The following is an 18,185-nucleotide window of genomic DNA, read 5'->3' as shown; positions in this document are numbered from 1 at the left end:
CCGTACCATTTGGTGGGCTGCTTTTGAGCTTGTTGGCTCGGATTTAATACTTACACAAGGTTTCCCTGTCGCTCCGGGGAACAAGGAAAAGTTTATTTATTTGAGCGACAAGGGAACTTTGACTTTTGATCCTGACAGATCCCCTGCCTCCCCGGGACGGGTAGAGTTGCCCTGCCGGGCAACGCCTTGACTCCGGAGAAATAAAAAAGACCTCTTGACTTTTGGGACCATGACTTGAGTTTAAAGATGAGGGACATTGATGTTGACGCCCGGGTTGGTTGAACGACATGTGCTAGCTAGCTGGCGATCAAGAGGCGTCGGCCTGCTGCGGACGTTCTGCCGAGTTGCGTTTGCCTCGTGATAGAGCAAGGAACAGGCATGTTTGTAAAAGAGAAGTTGACCTCAGACAGGTTCATGAGCCCTTTATTACCTTGCCCAGTCCCCGTCCTTGCCGAGCCATGCCAACGAGCAAGGATTTGCCTAGTTAGCTGTGGCTGCTTCGCCTCACGACACGACCCGCCCTGCGAGCGGTTGTCTTTACCTCGTACGGATGCTCCAACTCAATCTCTCTGACCTCTTTTTGTTATCATCCCAGGACCTCATTTCGATACACTCTCACGCCATTTCAAATGCAGCAGCGACCGGGCTCTGTCGAGTTATGAGTTGAGTTCGCCTTCCGGAGACTTGGAATGGTCTCACTCGGACCAGCCAGGGACGGAGGTGGTCGTACGAACAAGCGACTTGCAACCTTTTTTTGGTCGCCGTTTAAAAAACGCCCCGGAGCCTCTTCAAACGTCCGGATCCTAGCCGTTCATCTAATTTGATGCCTAGCCTGTTTAGAACCTTCCTGCCCCCCCCTCCTTTATTGAACCAGTGCAAAAGCTTCATTGAAGCCAGTGCAAAAGAAAGAAGCTTCGCTTCTTTTACGGACTGCAGGTTTGTAAATGTCCAGCCAGGCACCTCACCGTATTTTCTTGGTCTTGTGCCTGTAACCCGATTTCTCGGGCCAGTCAGTCACATTGTCGGACCACATCGCTGCCGAGAGAGGGAGAATCAGGGCACAAAGGGCCGTCCGTGCGCACAGGCGGCTTCATGTTGGGGGGGCACGGGCTTGACAGCCGAGAGGGAATCAATAGAGAAGGGTGGTTATTAATGCCTTACCAAGACGGTAATTGCAACCAGCACGCAGACGGACAGCTCAGCAGTTTGGATCCGCCCAAGGCCAAATACAGGACCAGAGAGCCCAACTGTGGCGTGATGTTGGCCTGGCTGTTGTTGCACCTCGATCTTCCTCCCGATAGCCCGAGTGGTTAATAACTTACTGATACGATAATGCTACTAACACTAAAACGTATATGCACAATCCACTGGCCTGCTTTGTTTAAAACACGTACGTCCCTCATGTGTATATATAACACGTATTAGCTCTCTACCTAGCTCTCTACCCAGTTTTTTTTTTTCGGTCCGTCTCAGCTGAGTGAGTGGAGGAACTGGAACTACTTTTTACTATCTAGTCAGTTATCGTTCGCTCCAGGCCGGCCGAGTCATGCGAACTGTGTGTTTCCTAGCCTCTTGCCTCTTTGGGCAATACCATACATGCAAGGCTATGAAAATACCTCGTGGTAGACGCGTGGATGGACGAAACTCCCATCCATGTACTCTGTAACTCTTGCATGTATGTCGATAGTTACAAACTAGACCATGATACACGCCACGGGCATGAGTTGCTGCTAAACTTGGACAATATTGGTGATGCTACCCCGCTCACTCCTACATCATCATCCATGAGAGTAGAAACCATGTTGTGAGGACAAAGAATTGGTCTTGCGCTAGAAGCTACTATTTATGTACATACAATCCAGTTCATGCAACGGTCATGTGTTCTCTCTCTCAATGCGGCCACCCGACCGTCGCGATCTTCAAAGCTGTTTCAGCCTGGCAATTGGACGTCCTGCAGACCGAAGCGGCTGATTGGATTAGGCAAGATCAACGAATTCTAGACGCGTCCTGCGCTGACGCCCCGGTAGCTCGCGAGGCAGCAAGCCCTGGTACGAGGGAGGGCCCGTCCCAACTGCGACGACTCCGGTTTCAAAGCCCCTGGCAAGGCAAGGCGTCGAGTTGCCGCTCAATCGTGGCCAGCCAAGAGACGTGATGAGAAAGATAAGCCTCCGGTCAACAAGTAATTGGGAAATCAGGTCATGTTCAAGGTCGAGTAGATGCCGAATAAGCGGCAATGTGCGCAAGCCCTCAGTGAACCATGTTCTGGGAGCGCAGAGGACCGGAAATATCGTGCCGCTTTTTGGCTTGGCAGCGGCAGTGCTGAAAGTGTGTGTGCCGCCAGCAAGGTGCGGGAATACGGCAGTGGTGGATGGTGAGAAGCGACGTGGCTGATAGGAAAAATTATGGCCCGGGAGGGAAACTTGCTCAGCCGGAGCAGAGGGGACAGCTCTCGGGGATGACAATGTAGCGTTCATGAGGGCCGGCCGGGCAGGATTGCTGGCGGTTGCCGTCGGTAGAGGTGCTGCAGAAGTGCAGGCCCGGGTCAACGCAGGACATGTAGATGTAGTAGTTTTTGGTAAAGTCGCACATGTTGAAGGCTGGGAGGACGGAGGGGGAGAGATCTAACGGGTTGGTTGGTGAGCACATGCATTCGCTCAAGGTGGCAGAGTTGAGGCTACATACCTTTCTTCAGTGAGTGACTATGTGTGAGGGTGAAAGTTGAGTGAGTGAGTGAGTGAGTGTAAAGGTGTGTGTGAGGACGAAAGCTTGTCGACTTTATATGCAAAGCGAGAGCCGTATAGCGGGATGGAAATATTATCCCATCAGACGGGCGGCAAGGGCAGCGGCGTTGCGCGGGAAGCTTATAGCGTGGAGACGCAACTGGCCAATGCTATAGGACAACCCTTGAGTATATAATAGGACAGGGATATTGAACGGAGAATAAGAGATGTTGGGAAGTAAGCCCGATGACAATGACGGCAATTCGCCCGAGAGTTCTGATGTCCTTGGTGTGCTATTAAGCACGTGTGTAGGATATGGATGTGGTCGTTGAGCCTTGGCCTTGTTGAGATCGGATTGAGACGGAGGGCGGGTGGTCGATGGTATTATATGTCTGTGAGCAAGAGGTGTGCCGCAGAGCACTGGACGACTGTGTGGGGGGGGGGGTTAAAAGGTGATGGTAGACGATGAAGTAAAATGAAGGGAAAAAATAAAATAAAAAAGATGAATAAAAAAGATGAATAAAAAAGTCTTGTAAGTCGGGAGGTGTGGTAGGAACGGGAGGGGGGGAGTGGGAGCAAGTTGGCAAAGCAAAGCGAGACATGGGAGCAAGAGCGGGCGACGACTGAGACTTTACGCAGGAACCGGGATACGAATGGGCAAGATGGCCTTGATGAGGGGAGGGGGTGTATGATGATGAAAAGAAGGGTGTTGCAAGAGAGCGGGTGAGTGAGTTTGTGAGTGTGAGTGAGGGTGAGGGTGAGGGTGAGGGTTGCCGCCTCACTCCACCCCTGTCTGTGTGCTTCTTAACGGTCCCTGCTCATGCGGGGGGTCGGAGAGAGAAGGAAATATGTCTGGATGCTATTATTATTATGGAATAATAAGTACCATTATTATAATAGCAGTAGTAGCGGTATGATAAATAAGCACCTTTTTCTTTTATGGTTGCGCCATCATTACACTGGCCTAAAACTATTGTGGATGCAGGTTGAGACGATGCCCAAGCTCACGTCTGAGAGTAAAAGGTGGGGAGGGACCGGGCTGACTTGCCCATTTGAAGTCATAGTGGCATTGCTGCTATTAGAGCCCCGAGGACAAGGTAGTTTACTACTGAATACAACAAGGAAGCGAGCGAGAGAGAGAGAGAGAAAGAGAGAAAACAGACAGCAGTGTTCGCTTATGAGAGATATGAGAGAGCCCTGGTCAGTAAGCCCCCGCCAATGTTTGTGATGAATGAAGCGAATACCCAGTCGTGGTCCTTGATACCTCGCAACTTTCTTTTTATCCATTCCCCTTTTACTGGGTACCTGGTTGCTATCCGTAGTGGTATTAGTTAGTATTGAGATGGCGGCGGAGAAGAAGAAAGCACGAGTTACAGAAAGACGAAGAAGAAGAAGCAAAAGCAAAAGCGGCCCTGTCCGTTTCGGTGGCGCTAGGCTCTTTTGCCGGTTGGCTACGTAGATAATAAACTAACTTATTACATAGTAGTTTAGCCATTAACTAGAGGCTCTGGAGTCGGTACTCCATATCCCTTCTCCGTACACTCGGACTTTTCTCTGCAAATTTGATGTTTTGGGACACCATCACACTCAGCAAAAAAAAAAAAAAAAAAAAAAAAAAAAAAAAAAGGGAAAAATAGGCAACAAGAATTACAAGGAAAAAAAAAACGAAAAAGAAAAATGTGGCGTCGCAAAGTCGACTCCTTGATTCGCTAGAACCCGGATGGGCTTGCAATGTTGGCCATGCATGCATACTGATACATGCGCCTTTCTGGCCCAGATCTCACTCATTCAGTCACAACTTGGCTCTCGGCCGGCATGGATGTTATTGAAACCCAGGCATATACCATACCATGCACACAACGGCATTGTTATCGAGTAATATCCACATAAATTAACGAGTGCACAATTGGCACCCGTTGCCAAGAACCACCACTCCTTCAAAACTCCTCCAAAAAGGCCGTGCTGTCATTAATAACGGCAACACTCGGCGGCAAAATGGTCCAAGGCGCGCATAACGCACAGATGATGTTGGTGAGCCGTGTGTGGCCTTGCCTCGTCGCCTTTTTAGCGGAGCGGGAGCGAACAAAGGCCGTTCAGTCATTGCTCACGGATTCTCGCTCATTATTTGCTTCTCCGGACCCGTCACCACCACCCAGGGCTGTCTTTGTGTAGTACCATTTAGTACAGATAGGATTATGAATCGGTGATTTGCACAGATATATCCAACTGGTCGGCCAATTGCCGTCAACCACCCAAAATGCAACACCACGGCGTCGCGTAGCAGGCAGGGTTGGCATCAACCAAGTCCTTTCCTTTCCTTTTCTTTTTTTTTCAGTCTTGCCCCCTTCTTCTCTTGGACGGACAAACAACTGTCGGGCAGCCGAGAACCAAAACGTCTGTTCCCTCCCCCGCAGTAGCGCGGAGAGATGGCAACTTGGCCCGCTCTCACAATGCAGGGTCCCGAGTTCCTCTTTTTTTGATCCTTGCAACTCGCAGCTCTCATTCTCACATTCTCACATTCTTCCCACTATCCGTAACTCGTAGTTATTAGTTAACTATCAGTCAAGCATGCGTGACCGGCTATCGTGGACTTGGTGTCTTCGCTTATCCCGCTCCGACCTTGGAGTGTGAAACCCCAAGCCGGCAACTAACACACCATCCACTAACTAACTAACTAACTAATCAACTACCACGTCTGAATGGGTGGCGCGACAAGGCAGATGAAAATCGTCCGAGTTGGCAATGCAGGGCTAATTTAGCGCCCTCTCTGCCGTGTGAAACCCGTCGACGTTGAGGCCAACGCTAATGGCGCTGGTGATGCATTGCATGCATCATATTGGACCGGTTCAGCCACAGCCACGAGTTCATGGGTAAGAAGTCAGTTTTTTTTTTCAAACCAATTCATGTCCGTGGAACGATACGTGGACAGGTAGCGTTTCAATATTGAGATGGATCGGAGAAATCCCAGCAACTATGGATAGTTGTCAAGGCTGTCAGTCAGGATACCAGGGGGAGGGGGGCTCGAGTAATATTCCTGGTAGACGGCTCATAGCCGTGCAGCCACGACCAGTGTGAGCGGTCTGGCCGATTTACCGTGATTGCCTTGCCTTCCCCAGAGATGACGGTGTGAAGTTAATATAGCTATGTAGCTATGTACTGTAGTTCGCTAGCTAATATTGTTTAGGGTCGTGAGATGTTTTTGAGTTGTAGACTAACAAGGTAATTACTTGAACTTGCTTGATGATTTGACAACTGCCAGTAGTTCATTTGTAGTTGGAGAGTAGCTACATGCCGACTGAAGCAAGCTTTCATGCAACCCCCTGTTGCAACGCATTTACTTTGGCTCTTTCATCTACCTGGTGATCCCGATATGAACTACTGGTAATTCGTAATATGCACACCAATTGGGTTTGAGATATTCCTGCAATTACCACCATCTCACTGCAGCTCATCCTGTGCCAAGTCCAATCTTGTACCAAACCAGGGTTACTTTGCGCTACCAATGGATCTGGGATTCTCAAGCCACAAGTGGAAAGACAAGTCAGAGAAGCGAAGCAGCGAACTAGCCCCCCGATGACATTCAAAAAAAGCAAGCCCTTCCATCTCGACTATGAACAATGCTAGTCGTACGAATTACGGAGTAGACTCGGCTTCGCTGCCGCAGCAGAGCCGCAGTGACGCTCTGATGAGCGGACAAGCGGCCCGTCGAGTGACAAAAGAAAAAAAACGTCTCGTCGAGGCCTGGTCGTCTACCCATGATGATCTGCATTCCCCATCCCCCAGTAATGAATGGCTGACACCAAAAAAAAAAAAGCCCCCAGAGACAGGCTTCGACGCCCATCGCATCATGAGAAGTTGTCCCGTTGTTTTGCTTTTTTTCTGTAGCCTCTCCCAACCCGTGTCTTCGCCCATGCCCAGCACGGGACTGCGATGTAACCCTCACCGGAAATATGTGCAACTCCAACAAGAAGACTGAAACAAAAAAAAAATCGGACAAGAAAAAAAAAAGAGACGAACAGAAAATAATATGACAAGTACAAGCTGCTGAAACACCATCAACTAAGACATCGATGTCACTGTGGTATTCCGAGGCAAATGCAAAAGCTCTCTCACCCCTGCTCCAAGCTGCGTTCCGCGGCCAAGTGGCGCGAGAAGCCTCAAAACAGGCCCCCCGGTGATGAGAAGAGTTATTGTGCATATTTCTATTTTTAAAAGATATATCCGTCCGTTTCTTCGTATTCCTGGGGAGTATACGAACCGGAAACATTGAGCATCTCGTGAACTGAACGACAACGGGCCCGGCATGAGTGAGACGCGGGCAAAGAGAACGTTTCACTTGGACAAAGGCTGCATATCATATCCATTTCCCGTCTTCATCGCCAAGCGGGTTAGTTAGAAATAATAGACGGCGCCGCCACTCGACCGACCGAACACGCTTGCTCCCGCAGCTACACCACTTGCCGAGACATCTTTCCCCTCAGTTGCGAGGCTTGATGATATTGAGAAGCTAACTAGCTACTGGTACGACGCATGCATGCATCTTTTAGCTTTCTGATCTTTTTTGACCAGGAAAAGCCATCATCGTGCGACAGGCGTCTCCTACTCGTCTCAAGTGGCTGCTCTAAAGAGACAAATGGGTCGACCACTTTGTGCAAAACGGACGACATGTGCTTGCAAGCATGCGGCGCCAACCTGGCATAACTCTTGTGACCAACTACACGACACGACATCCAAGCTTACCCGGTAGTAGGCCAATACACTGCCCGTGCACAGTCATTGCACTGGTTAACAATGCTCATTCGCACAGCCTTTGAGAGCTTCAAGTCTCCAAGACCCCCAAGACACCTGCACATGGCCGTGGACAGGGCAGACGGTTGTTTCTGGAACATGTGACCAAAGATTGACTCGGTTTCCGCATATCTACGAATACCAAAGTCATGCATGGAGTTGTAGCCACTCAGCCTTCAACCCGACAGACTTGCCAAGCCGGTCCGAGTCCAACGAGCTCGGGACTGCAGTATGCGACACAGCCCGAGCTCACCATGCGACACATGAGCCTCCACTGAACAACTTTTATTGTATTTTCATGGCCAATTGCACTTTTCCCCATCTACAGAACTAAGAGGCACAAAAACTAGACAGGAATCAGTGGCGTTTTCTCCACGACAGTTGGTGCCATGGCCACGGCCCAAGCTGTGAGCCCCCCATTATGTCCGTGCCCAGAAACCACACTCCCACGGCTCCGAGATTGATGCACGACATATACGGACTTTATTTACACTTTTTACTATTCATCAGCTATGCAGTGTAATTATTGGACGACAGCTTGTATTTTATGGTGCTGCGATTGGCCTCGACATGTTTGGACGTGGTTAACGCACATGCGACTATCTCATGTGCCTTTCCACTGCACGACGGTCAATTTTCCCAGATTTCCCAGAAAAAAGACCAAGGGTAAAACTTGGAATATTGCAATAATCAGAGATAGTTCCTTTCATGAAAATAACCAGTACCAACTGAATTTATCTTGGATGGCCAGAGGGTTCCTTTTTTGAACAGCACGCTCGCATGTTGGAGCCGTCACCTTCCTGTTATTTTCATCTTCGTGTTCCCTACGTGGGAGTGTCAATAGCAAAGAATAAAGAAAAGGAATCATAGCGCTGGATGGAGAAATGCACAAGAGTCCCCGAAGCGCAATGAAGTTGCACACCGACAACGTCCATCCATCGTCCGTGTGCTTGTTTCAAGCCAAGTTGACTAGACCCGTCATAACCTATGCTTGAACCAAGTTTTTTCTCTCGCCTCGCCTAGTGATGATGGGAAAAAAGCCCCGGATTGATAATTGGAGGTGTAAGACTTGCCTGAACCCTTTCTAATCGTACAGCTCCTAGCCTCATCAGAGTTGTCAAGATTCGGCTGTGTATCAAGGCTGACAGGGCTATGTAGCTAGTTAAGAAGAGAACGTTAGATATACCTGAGCAACTACCCGTGGCTCGGGCATGGCTTGGACCACTTTCCCTGCAGGATTCTTCGGCGCTGGAATTTATCATTTCGGTTTTCTTCGTATTTATTAAATTAATCATTTTTGGCATATCTTTTTTATTCTTGATTAACTTGCGTGTTGGAGCTTCAGGTGCTATAGTAGTTACTTGCGCCTTTTGTGTACAAACGACCCACCAGCCACAGTTGTGTGGATGTGTCATGTGGCGCGAAATTTAACGAGAACGCGACGCCACAGCTGCGCTGCATCGCGATCGCCCATTGAAAGGAGAGAGACAGAGGCAACGCAGCGCTGCATGGTACAGCATCCTGCTGAAAACCTCTTTTCAGCTACCCCTCAATACTTTTGAATCCCAGCACACCCGAATCGCCCATACTGCAAATTTCAACCATCGAGAAAGACGACCTTCGGCACTGTCATCTCCATGCTTTCTGCAGCGGGCCCCCGTTGACTGAACCGCCGCCCGATCCTTCAGGGGGGAGAGAGAGTCAGGGATCGATAGGTACCTAGCCAGCGGACCGCTTGGCCATCTCGACGAAAATGGCGAGCCTTTCACCCAGCGGTTCGCGAATCCCTGGTGCCGACCAAGACGACGTTTTACGAATCGACTTTGCATCGCCAGAGCACACCATGGCCGCGACTACCGCCAAAGCAGAGCTATCTGACGGCTCGACCCCGGACTTCCACGATGCAGCCCAAAACCACCAGAAGCTAGTTGATGAATCTGGCTTGCAAGAACATCCCGATGCCTCCCCAGATAACGAAGATGCCACCGGCGCCCTGGTAAACGGCACGGCCGGTAACCAGCGTGGCCCCAGCGGCGACGACCAGCCACATATCCAACGACCCCTCGGCCCGACAAGAACACCATCCAGCACATACAACCCGTCGACATCTCGAAGGCCACGACCGCCCCAGACAGAATCAACCTTCGATGGAACTGTCCGATCGTCCTCTGCAACGCGCCCGTGGCCGAGTGATAGTAGATTTCGCGCCCAGGAACGGGCCTACGTGCAAAAATTACGACAAGAATACGATGGCGAGTATTTCAATCAATACGACAATATCGGCAACGACTCAGACTCGGATGGCGAGACGCCGTCGTCTGAAAGCCCCTTTGATGATCGTCTCGAACAAGACACTATCATGTTCTACGGAAATGATAACGTGCTACCAACCGAAGACGAATTGAAGGACCCCGAGAGTCGAGAAAGGCTCGAGTGGCATGGTATGCTCGAAGCTGTCCTGACGGGCGATGTCGTGCGGCAAGAGAAGAAGAGGCTGATTGGCTCGTCCGATCAGGCTGTCGGAAAGACTGGTCACAAATCAGAACTCTGGATCGGTGTCCGCAGCAAGGTGTGCGGCCGACATCTTCCAGTGCAGAAGCGCGTCGTGGAGGAGGCGCGCGCCACTCTCGATCGAACACTGGACGACATTATCAACTTCAAAGTCAAGGGCGAGAGCGAGGCAGGCAAAAATCCCTACGAGCAGGTCTGCGACATTGTCACCTCGATCGAAAAGTGTGAAAGCCTGTATCCTTCCTGGGTTGCCCTCATTGCTGAGCATCCAACGGCGGCCTCGCCACACTTCAGTGAGGCCTACGGCGCAATCTTGTCTTGGTATAATACCAATGAAATGATCAACACTGAGCTGTCTATTCTCAAGAAGTGGGTTGGCAACGATGAGCTCGACTTCTCCCGCACCAAACAGCGGTCGCCAGCCGTGGACGGCATTGCACCCGACGAAGCTTCATTCCTGGACAGACTCATGAAAGAAGACGGACTGCAATCCTTGTTTGACGACACGATCCCGGAAAAGCCCAAAGGCATGCTGCCGCCCATCGGAATGGTCATCTCAAAGGCCAAGGAGACCTTCATCTGCAACTCTGAACCCTTTCAGAAACGACACCTGCCACCCTACTTGGATGAGCTCTTGACACTCATCAGCTTTCCATCTAGACTCATCGAAGAGATTACGCGAATGCGTCTTGCTTACGCTAGGAGAGTTAAGGAGACCGCCCAGCAGAATCCCTTGATGCAGGATCAGATGATTTCACAGTTCCAGCTGCTGCTCAAGGCAGCCATTCGAATCAAAGGAGATTACCTTACAATAGAAAAGCCCGAGCCAGGTTGGGATCTCCCTCCATGCATCGACGAATCCTTTGACCACGTGGTGCTGGAGGCGTTGAAGTACTACTTCAAGATGCTCAACTGGAAGCTCACCGGCAACAGGAACACGTTCAAGGAAGCTGAACTGTTGTTCCAGGAGTGGGAGTTTGCAAACGATATTGGCAGGCAGCTGCAGCGTGGCCATATCGAGGTTGCCGAGCAGTTTAGCTCGCTGACCCTGAAGGCCATCAGCCGTCTCAGCCAGACATTTGAGAGAGAGTTGCAAGCCAAATCAGGTGAATCGGCCGCCGAGATGACGAAGCGATACAAGGCTTGCCTGGACTCGGTCCGTGTGCGCCAGCGAATGCTGCAGCGTTTCTCGCGCATGCTCAGCGACAACTACGAGCACGCGTCAGACTATAGCATCTCGTACGCGCCTGAAAACATGTCCAAGTTCTTTGACCAACTGGCGGCTACGGGCCACTTCCGTTTGCAGACTGGCGTGTTTGAGAAGGATGGGATCTACATCATAGCATCCCCAGACTTGCACGAAAGGCTTGATGACATCCAGGCGATGATGGCGGTTACCAAGAAGGACACCTTTGAGGAGAAGTCGAGCGCCGGGTATATACTAGTGGTGCGGCCGGAGGAGCCTCTGAGTTGGTTTGGCGAGGTCATCAACGTGTCGCTCAGGAGCCAAGTTATTGACTTGAAGCGTGGGCAGCTTCGTCTCTGCGCCACCAGCTCGCAAGCCCTTCCCAATGCCAGAAAGGAATTCCTGGATGCGGTTGACATGCATGTTGATCTTTTACAAGAAGCGAGATCGAACATTCACAAGGTTAACCAAAAATTGACGGACATTCGGAAGGTCACATACAAGCTTTCCAACACGTTCATGGACAGCGTCGAAACGATTCGGAGACAGGCGCAAGGAACGGGAACAGACTGCAATGAGCTCATTCAGACCTGCTTTGTGTTTGCGACAGACTTTGGTCAGCGATCGTTGCTCTACATGGACAGCAACAGACGGCAGATGAATAATCTGAAGCTCACCAAGCTTGCCCTTGACTGGGTCAGCTTCATCTGCGACGACTGCGTTGCCTCGGACAGAAGGACGTTTCGCTGGGCAGTGCTTGCGCTGGAACTGGCCATGGGCATGACTCGTGGACGACACATGCTCGCGCTTGGCGAAAAGGAGTACTCGACGCTGCGAATCAAGGTGGCTGGGTGCATGTCGGTATTGATCTCCCACTTTGACATCATGGGCGCGCGATCCAACTTGGCGGCGCAGGCGGAGAGAGAAAGAGTCGAGGCGATGATGGGCCAGTTCAAGAAGCTGGACAGCAAGAAGATGCTTGACGACGAGGAAGCGGCGAGATGCATAGCGCTGCAGCGGATCGAGCTGCTCGACAAGGTTGACGAGGCTCGGCTGGAGAAGGAAGCCGAGCGGCGATCGCTAGGCCGTGTCCTGGAGGCGAATAACGAAGCCGACCGGTCGCTGGCCTACCTGTCGTCGTCGTCGATGAACATGACGATGCGCTGGCAGCAGGGTCACTTTGTTGGGGGTGGTACTTTTGGCAACGTCTATGCCGCCATGAACCTCGAGTCGGGCCAGCTGATGGCTGTCAAGGAGATTCGACTGCAGGATCCCAAGCAGATCCCGACGATTGCGGAGCAAATTCGGGACGAAATGGGCGTGCTGGAGGTGTTGGACCATCCCAACGTCGTGGCGTACCACGGCATCGAGGTGCATCGCGACCGTGTCTACATCTTCATGGAGTACTGCTCTGGCGGGTCCCTTGCCAACCTGCTTGAGCATGGACGAATCGAGGACGAGCAGGTCATCACTGTGTATGCGTTGCAGTTGCTCGAGGGCCTCGTGTATCTGCATGAAAGCTGCATCACCCATCGTGATATTAAGCCAGAGAGTACGTGTTTCCCAGAACCATTCCGACGAGTAGCATTGACTAATTCCGGTGACAGATATCTTGCTTGATCATAATGGCATCATCAAGTATGTTGACTTTGGTGCTGCCAAGGTGATTGCCAGACAAGGCCGAACGCTGGCGCAGGACCTGCACGCGACGAAGCCGAACAAGTCGATGACGGGCACGCCCATGTACATGTCGCCGGAGGTGATCAAGGGAGAGCTCTCGGAGAACTCCGGCAAGGCCGGGGCGGTGGACATCTGGTCTCTGGGGTGTGTCATTCTGGAGATGACGACGGGCCGGCGACCGTGGTCCAATTTGGACAACGAGTGGTCCATCATGTACAACATTGGACAGGGCAACGCGCCGGCGCTCCCGACGACGGAGTTTCTGAGTCCGCAGGGCCTCGACTTTTTGAAGAAGTGCTTCATCCGCGACCCGAGCAAGCGGTGGACGGCTGTCGAGCTGCTCCAGCATGAGTGGATCATGGCCATCCGCAGCCAGGTGGTGGAGTCGCCGACGCCGAGCGAGATGAGCTCGTCGGCCGCGACGACGCCGTACTCGATGTATCAGTGATGGAGGTGTGAGGGGGATGGATGGTGGACACACGGAGGGGAGAGGCATATGAGGTGGTGGAGCTGACACGGGCTCGAATTCGAATATTGTCGGTGGCCAGGAAAAGCATGCTGCGATACCATGTAACGAATTTCTTATATATATAATTACAACCATGATGAATGAAGCTTGTTTCCTTGAAGTGGTAGCAGGTAGACCTCGGAATGCTGCTTGATACGCGCCTGCATGATGGACAATGCTGCATACGGCAATGCAGAAATATGACTTGTGACCAAACTGCCTGCATCATACGAGAAATGTGCAATTCAAAGCAGCCGCTGACCGTACCGCTCGCTGGCGTGTGGCGGCCCGATTTCGATGTGCCGTGGTCGGACGGAGGTCACCGAAGCGGGGAAGCCGCGCTGTCTCTTCGCACCCCGCCCATTCGGAAAACTTGGCGACGGCCCGTTTGATGATCTTTTTTCCATCCCATCTCCTCTCATCATCGATCATTGAATCTTGACCAGGCTTCTCTCTCTCTCTTTCTCTCTCTCTCTCTCTCTCTCTCTCTCTTTCTCTCTCCGTCACACACACACACACACACACACACACACACACACGACGTCAGAATGCCCCAGCAGCCACCGCCCATCCTCGACGGCAAGGACGACGCCGTCATCGCCGCCACCTGCGCCGCGCACCGCCTCTCGCGCGCCGACTTTGACGCCCTCCGCGCCGGCGCCCTCGCCGCCAAGGCCGCCGCCTACTGCCCGTACAGCAAGTTTCGCGTCGGCGCCGCCCTCCTGCCCGCCGCCGGGGAGGGGGCCCCGGGCGTCGTCAAGGGGTGCAACGTGGAGAACGCGAGCTACCCGGTGGGCATGTGCGCGGAGCGCGTCGGGCTGGGCGCGGCGGCGGCGAGGGGCGTCAGGAGCTTCGCCGGGTTGGCGGTGGCGACGGACATTTCGCCGCCGGCGAGCCCGTGCGGCATGTGCAGGCAGGCGTGGGTTTTGCTTCTCCCGGCTGCCAAAAGGGGGGGGGGGAAGAAGGGGCTAACGTGAGAGCATCGGCAGGATCCGCGAGTTTTGTCTGGGTGACATGCCCATCATCATGTTTGACAAGAACGAGGACTTTGTCGTCATGACGGTGGAAGAGGTATGGCTTGGCCGTGGCCGTGGCCGTGGCCGTGGGGAGAGAGTCGTGTACTTGGTCCCGTGTGCTGACACTCCGGTTTGCAGATACTGCCAATGTCCTTTGGCCCGGACCAGCTGCCGCCGCCCGGGGCTCCCGGCACATGAGCCGTTGCCGTGCATGTTCCACGAGTGGCTTTGAGAGGTTTGCATATCCTGGCGAGGTGTTGTGGAGTATCAATGATTGATGTGGCTTGGACGAAAGTTGCGAGGAAATTAGTGTGTATGTATTAAAGGGATCCCGTATAGTCAAGTTGGGACACCGGTCCATTTCCCCCGATCCCCGAAATTGCAAAAAAATCTGTGTATCCTCGGTCAACTCAGTGCATCACCGGCAGAGTTCGCATCCCAAGGCGCCGATTCCCAATCCTAGCCACCCGCCTACGCCGTCTGCACCGCCGGCGGCTCGTCGAACCAGCTCCACGTCTCACCCCGCCGGACACTCCGGGCCCGCCTCCTCCGGCCCCGGTGTAGGCGGCGGCGTGACCTTGGCCTCCGGGACGACAAACACCGTCACCACGCTCGTCGTGGTAGACGTGACCACCGTCACTTCCTCCGCGTGCTTGTCCTTGCCGTCCGGCGCGGCGACCCACGTCGTGCCGTCCGGGCAAGGCTCCGGCGTGGGTGGAGGAGCCGGCGCGACGCACACGGTCACGTCGACGGTGACGGTCTTGACGAAGCGCGCCGGCGCGGGTACGGCAGGGCAGGCGAGGTCGCCGGCGCGTTCCTGGTGCGCGGGGGGGGAGATGCCTGGCGCCGCGTGGGCGGTGGTGGCTAGGATCCCGGCGGCGACGGTCGCGATGAGATGTAGGCGGCGCATTGTAACTTGGGAGGTTGTGATGCCGGGGTGGTAGATGAGAAGGTTGGCGGGAAGAGGAAGGGAGCGGAATGTATAACGTGGCCGAGAAATCGCAATGGGCGACAACTTGTTACTGCTTCTCGACTTGAGCGGTTGGTTGTGGTGGATGCGGATCGAGACAGCACAACAGAAAGAGTGACAATGATGCTTATTTGAACTGCTTATGGATCTCTTTGATATTTTGCGTGTGAAGATATACTAAACGATAGCCACAACGCACCCGGGCGGGCGATGGTTCTTTCTAAGTCTCTTTATGCTTTGCCAGTGAGACCTGGATTTTCTGCTTCAATAGCAAGGGCGGATGAGATATTGAAGAGGGCGCCAGCACTAGTAACCGATGTAATTATTTCTACACGACCGAGGGGCTAAGGGCGATGAAGGGGTCATGTCGTTGAGACATGGCCTCCTCATTGGGGAAGTAGTCGCACTACAGACCAACGCAAGGGGGCAAGTGAGTCGAAAGTGGACAACACGAGGAATTCTCCGCAAGCAAGGGCGGCCGCGCGGAGTCGCATCTTGCTAATACATATTAAGCTCGTATGGATGCATTCAGAGACTGTATTCAATGGGCTACCTACTCGAGTTGGCAGGGTTGGCAGATGGGGCTTGGTACAAACTTGCGCCTTGCGAACCGGGCTTTGCACTAGGCTAGCATAGCACAACTCGAGGGCCATGAGAAAAAGGGTATCAAATCAATAAATCAATCATTCGAGGGGAGTGGACTGCTCCAACCAACGTCCCGCGTAAACAGAAAATCAATTCGCCATCAAAGCAAGACGAAAAATGCGACATGAAAAACAAATCGACCCGCTCGGCTAATGGTCAAGAAACGCACCCTCCTTGTGCGCCAGTAAAGCGTGGAAAAGCACCAAGCATGCTGAGAAAAGTAAAACCCAAGTGATTCGTAACAGTGTCAATCTTCCCAAATAGTTTCAAGGTCCAAGTCGCCTCGTCGTTCGGCGCCACATACACTCCATCGCTTGCGCTTTTCGCGCGGCCCAAATGTAGAAAGGGTACGGCCGCGACTCGGTGTGTCGAGGCTGCTGCGCCCCTTGGAGTCAGACGACGAGTCGCTGCCTTCTGCTGCTTCATTGGCGGCCGCCTGCAGCTGCGCTTGCCGCTCGGCCTCGAGGGCTGCCTCTTCGGCGTCTGGTGTGTCGGGAATGGTTTCCAGGCTGGATATACTGGGGCTTCGGGACCTGGTAGAGGTCGGCGTAGAGGGGATAGAGGAAAAACTCCCGCCATAGCTGTCATAGGCCCTGTATAAAGGTGAGGAGGCGGTGGAGGAAGGCGTGGTCGGTAAAGGCGTGTAGGAGCTGGAAGCGGAAGGTGGCATGTTTTGGAATGGTGACGGAGTTCGGCGGTAGCGCGTAGAGGAACCGGAGGAAGACCTCATACTAGGCGAGACGCTTCGTTCAGAAGATGTCCTTTCGGGGTCCAGAACTGTCGTTCTCACGGGAGACATGGGCGGGAAAGCTTCGTCGGCGGGTTTGCGGGGCGTTCGCAGGCGGCTGGGCTCAGAGGGACTAGCGGGACGCAGCTGAGGGGAGAGGAGGATGTGACCAGAGCCATTGACTCCAGGTAATGATCGAGTGCGGGACATGGAGGGCGCTGATGTTATGTTGGTGGCAGACAAGGAGCGAGTATGGGAGATGGAGAGCGGAGAGGCGGTGCGCGGGCGAAATGGTATGGCGGTAGGTGAGGGCGTCCAGGAATTTGAAGAGGAGGAGGATGAGGACGAATATGCGGAGGAGTAGGCGGAGGAGAAGCTGGAGGAGAAGCCGGAGGAGTGGCTGGCGGGGATAGGATCCGTGCTGCGTCGTGTGGCTGCAGGCTTCTTTATGATGTTGAGGTCGGAAGAAGAGGAGTCATAGTGGGAGGCTCCGAGGTGCAAGGTCGGCAGTGGTGAGGGACGAAACTCCTCCATACGCTCCGTCTCGGGGACAGGCTCCATGGTCGGCGAGAGGAAGGGCTGCCAGCGGTAAGAGCCGTGTACGTGGTGGCGAAGGTCAGTGGTGGCCGGCTGGGTTGTGTTGAAGCGGAAGAGAAACTCGGGGTGCAACAGAGGCCGCGCAGGCAGGCACAAGCCTGGCACAGCAGGTGAGAGAGTCGGGGGTGTGGGACAGAAGCTGGACGGGAAGCTGGAGCCTGGGTTGGTGACAGGCGGGCGGCCTGAGACGGAGGAGGAGACGGGCGGACGGCGGCGGGTGTGACAGCCAAGCAAGGGTGGTGACAGCAGTGGCCAGACGGAGAGAGGCGAAAGGCACGCGCGGCGTTGGTGTCGCAGAGCAAACGAACACGCCGAACGTAGAGCTTGTGAGTAGGGCAAGGTAGCGTGCGGTGAGGCGAGACAAGCGACACTTGGTACAAACACGGGTTAAGCCGTTGGCTGGCAAGCGTCTGTTCTGTTCTGTTCCGGCTCGCTGTATGCCTGTATGTCAGCCAGAAGATTAGCGCCCCCTCTTTTTGGTGTGTCGTGGCTCGGCGTCGTTTGATGTTTGGGGAGGGCCCGAGGCCACGGCGGAAGACGGTTGGCGGCGAGAGGGGAAGCGGGATTTAGTCTTGTCGGGAGAGGGAGGAAGAAGGAGAAGGAAGAGGAGGAGGAGGAGAGCAAAAAAAAAAGAGGTTGAGGCCGCAGGGGACCTGCAGAGCCTGGAGGGAAACCGATGAGTTTGTGTGCGTGTTTGCAGGAGGAAAGCAAAGGGCCGGTAGGAGCGGGCGAGGCGAGTCAAGTTGTGGAGGGTACAAAGAAGCCTGAGATATAACCGTCTTGGCTAAGGTACCTCCTCTTCTATTGGGTTGGTAAGCCATCAGTGAATCAGTAAAA

At 53.4% G+C, this 18,185-nt stretch overlaps 5 protein-coding genes across 5 annotated transcripts; 2 read left to right on the top strand and 3 right to left on the bottom strand.

Annotated features, from left to right (window-relative positions):
• Nucleotides 1–2,424: 2,424 nt before the first annotated feature.
• ISF_03728 (hypothetical protein) lies at nucleotides 2,425–2,589 on the bottom strand (the record flags this gene model as incomplete). Its single annotated transcript, XM_018847334.1, has 1 exon — nucleotides 2,425–2,589. The coding sequence occupies one exon, from the start codon at nucleotides 2,587–2,589 to the stop codon at nucleotides 2,425–2,427; it is 165 nt and encodes a 54-aa protein (XP_018705541.1).
• Nucleotides 2,590–9,261: 6,672 nt separating this feature from the next.
• Nucleotides 9,262–13,333, top strand: ISF_03727 (MAP kinase kinase kinase, SSK22; the record flags this gene model as incomplete). Its single annotated transcript, XM_018847333.1, has 2 exons — nucleotides 9,262–12,757; nucleotides 12,813–13,333. 2 exons carry the CDS (start codon nucleotides 9,262–9,264, stop codon nucleotides 13,331–13,333), a joined length of 4,017 nt encoding a protein of 1,338 aa, XP_018705540.1.
• A 608-nt stretch (nucleotides 13,334–13,941) lies between these two features.
• On the top strand, nucleotides 13,942–14,607 carry ISF_03726 (Cytidine deaminase, homotetrameric; the record flags this gene model as incomplete). Its single annotated transcript, XM_018847332.1, has 3 exons — nucleotides 13,942–14,312; nucleotides 14,383–14,464; nucleotides 14,548–14,607. The coding sequence occupies 3 exons, from the start codon at nucleotides 13,942–13,944 to the stop codon at nucleotides 14,605–14,607; spliced, it is 513 nt and encodes a 170-aa protein (XP_018705539.1).
• A 319-nt stretch (nucleotides 14,608–14,926) lies between these two features.
• On the bottom strand, nucleotides 14,927–15,319 carry ISF_03725 (hypothetical protein; the record flags this gene model as incomplete). Its single annotated transcript, XM_018847331.1, has 1 exon — nucleotides 14,927–15,319. The coding sequence occupies one exon, from the start codon at nucleotides 15,317–15,319 to the stop codon at nucleotides 14,927–14,929; it is 393 nt and encodes a 130-aa protein (XP_018705538.1).
• Nucleotides 15,320–15,707: 388 nt separating this feature from the next.
• Nucleotides 15,708–17,312, bottom strand: ISF_03724 (hypothetical protein; the record flags this gene model as incomplete). Its single annotated transcript, XM_018847330.1, has 2 exons — nucleotides 15,708–15,785; nucleotides 16,329–17,312. 2 exons carry the CDS (start codon nucleotides 17,310–17,312, stop codon nucleotides 15,708–15,710), a joined length of 1,062 nt encoding a protein of 353 aa, XP_018705537.1.
• Nucleotides 17,313–18,185: the final 873 nt, after the last annotated feature.

Source organism: Cordyceps fumosorosea (assembly GCF_001636725.1).
Source record: "Cordyceps fumosorosea ARSEF 2679 chromosome Unknown scaffold_7, whole genome shotgun sequence".
NCBI lineage: Eukaryota > Fungi > Ascomycota > Sordariomycetes > Hypocreales > Cordycipitaceae > Cordyceps > Cordyceps fumosorosea.
This window is presented reverse-complemented; position numbering and strand designations above follow the sequence as displayed.